This window comes from Corvus brachyrhynchos, unplaced genomic scaffold (assembly GCF_000691975.1).
Source record: "Corvus brachyrhynchos isolate BGI_N302 unplaced genomic scaffold, ASM69197v1 scaffold442, whole genome shotgun sequence".
NCBI classification, from domain to species: Eukaryota; Metazoa; Chordata; class Aves; order Passeriformes; family Corvidae; genus Corvus; species Corvus brachyrhynchos.
The window spans coordinates 269,952-270,226 of record NW_008236443.1 but is presented as its reverse complement, the minus strand read 5'-3'; the positions used below and the strand labels follow the sequence as shown (position 1 = coordinate 270,226).

The window sequence follows — 275 nt, the reverse complement described above, 5'->3', positions numbered from 1 at the left end:
AAAAAATCCCCCAAAACCGCCTCAAAAAAACCCAAAAAAATTCCAGATAACCACCCCGAAAAGCCCCTTAAACCACCAAAAAAAATCTCCGAAAAAACCACCCCAGAAACCCCAAAAACCACCCCAAAAAGCCCCCAAACCACACGGGAAACCCAAAAAAACGCCCCAAACTATGAAGAAACTACCCCAAAACCAATTGGGAGCCTCAAAAAAACCCCCAAAATCACCCTCAGAAAACCCCTTGGGACACCCCAAACCCCCCCAAAAGCCCCCCA

General features: G+C 47.3%; 1 protein-coding gene across 1 annotated transcript in view; it reads right to left on the bottom strand.

The window, feature by feature from the left end:
- The window catches only part of LOC103624416 (1-phosphatidylinositol 4,5-bisphosphate phosphodiesterase beta-3-like), a gene marked incomplete at its 3' end in the record, with an annotated part of 17,942 nt that overhangs the window by 11,540 nt on the left and 6,127 nt on the right, over positions 1-275 (bottom strand). Inside the window, exon 8 of the mRNA XM_017747269.1 lies at positions 172-181. Coding sequence (XP_017602758.1) covers positions 172-181 — 10 coding nt within the window. The remainder of the gene's footprint in view (positions 1-171; positions 182-275) is intronic.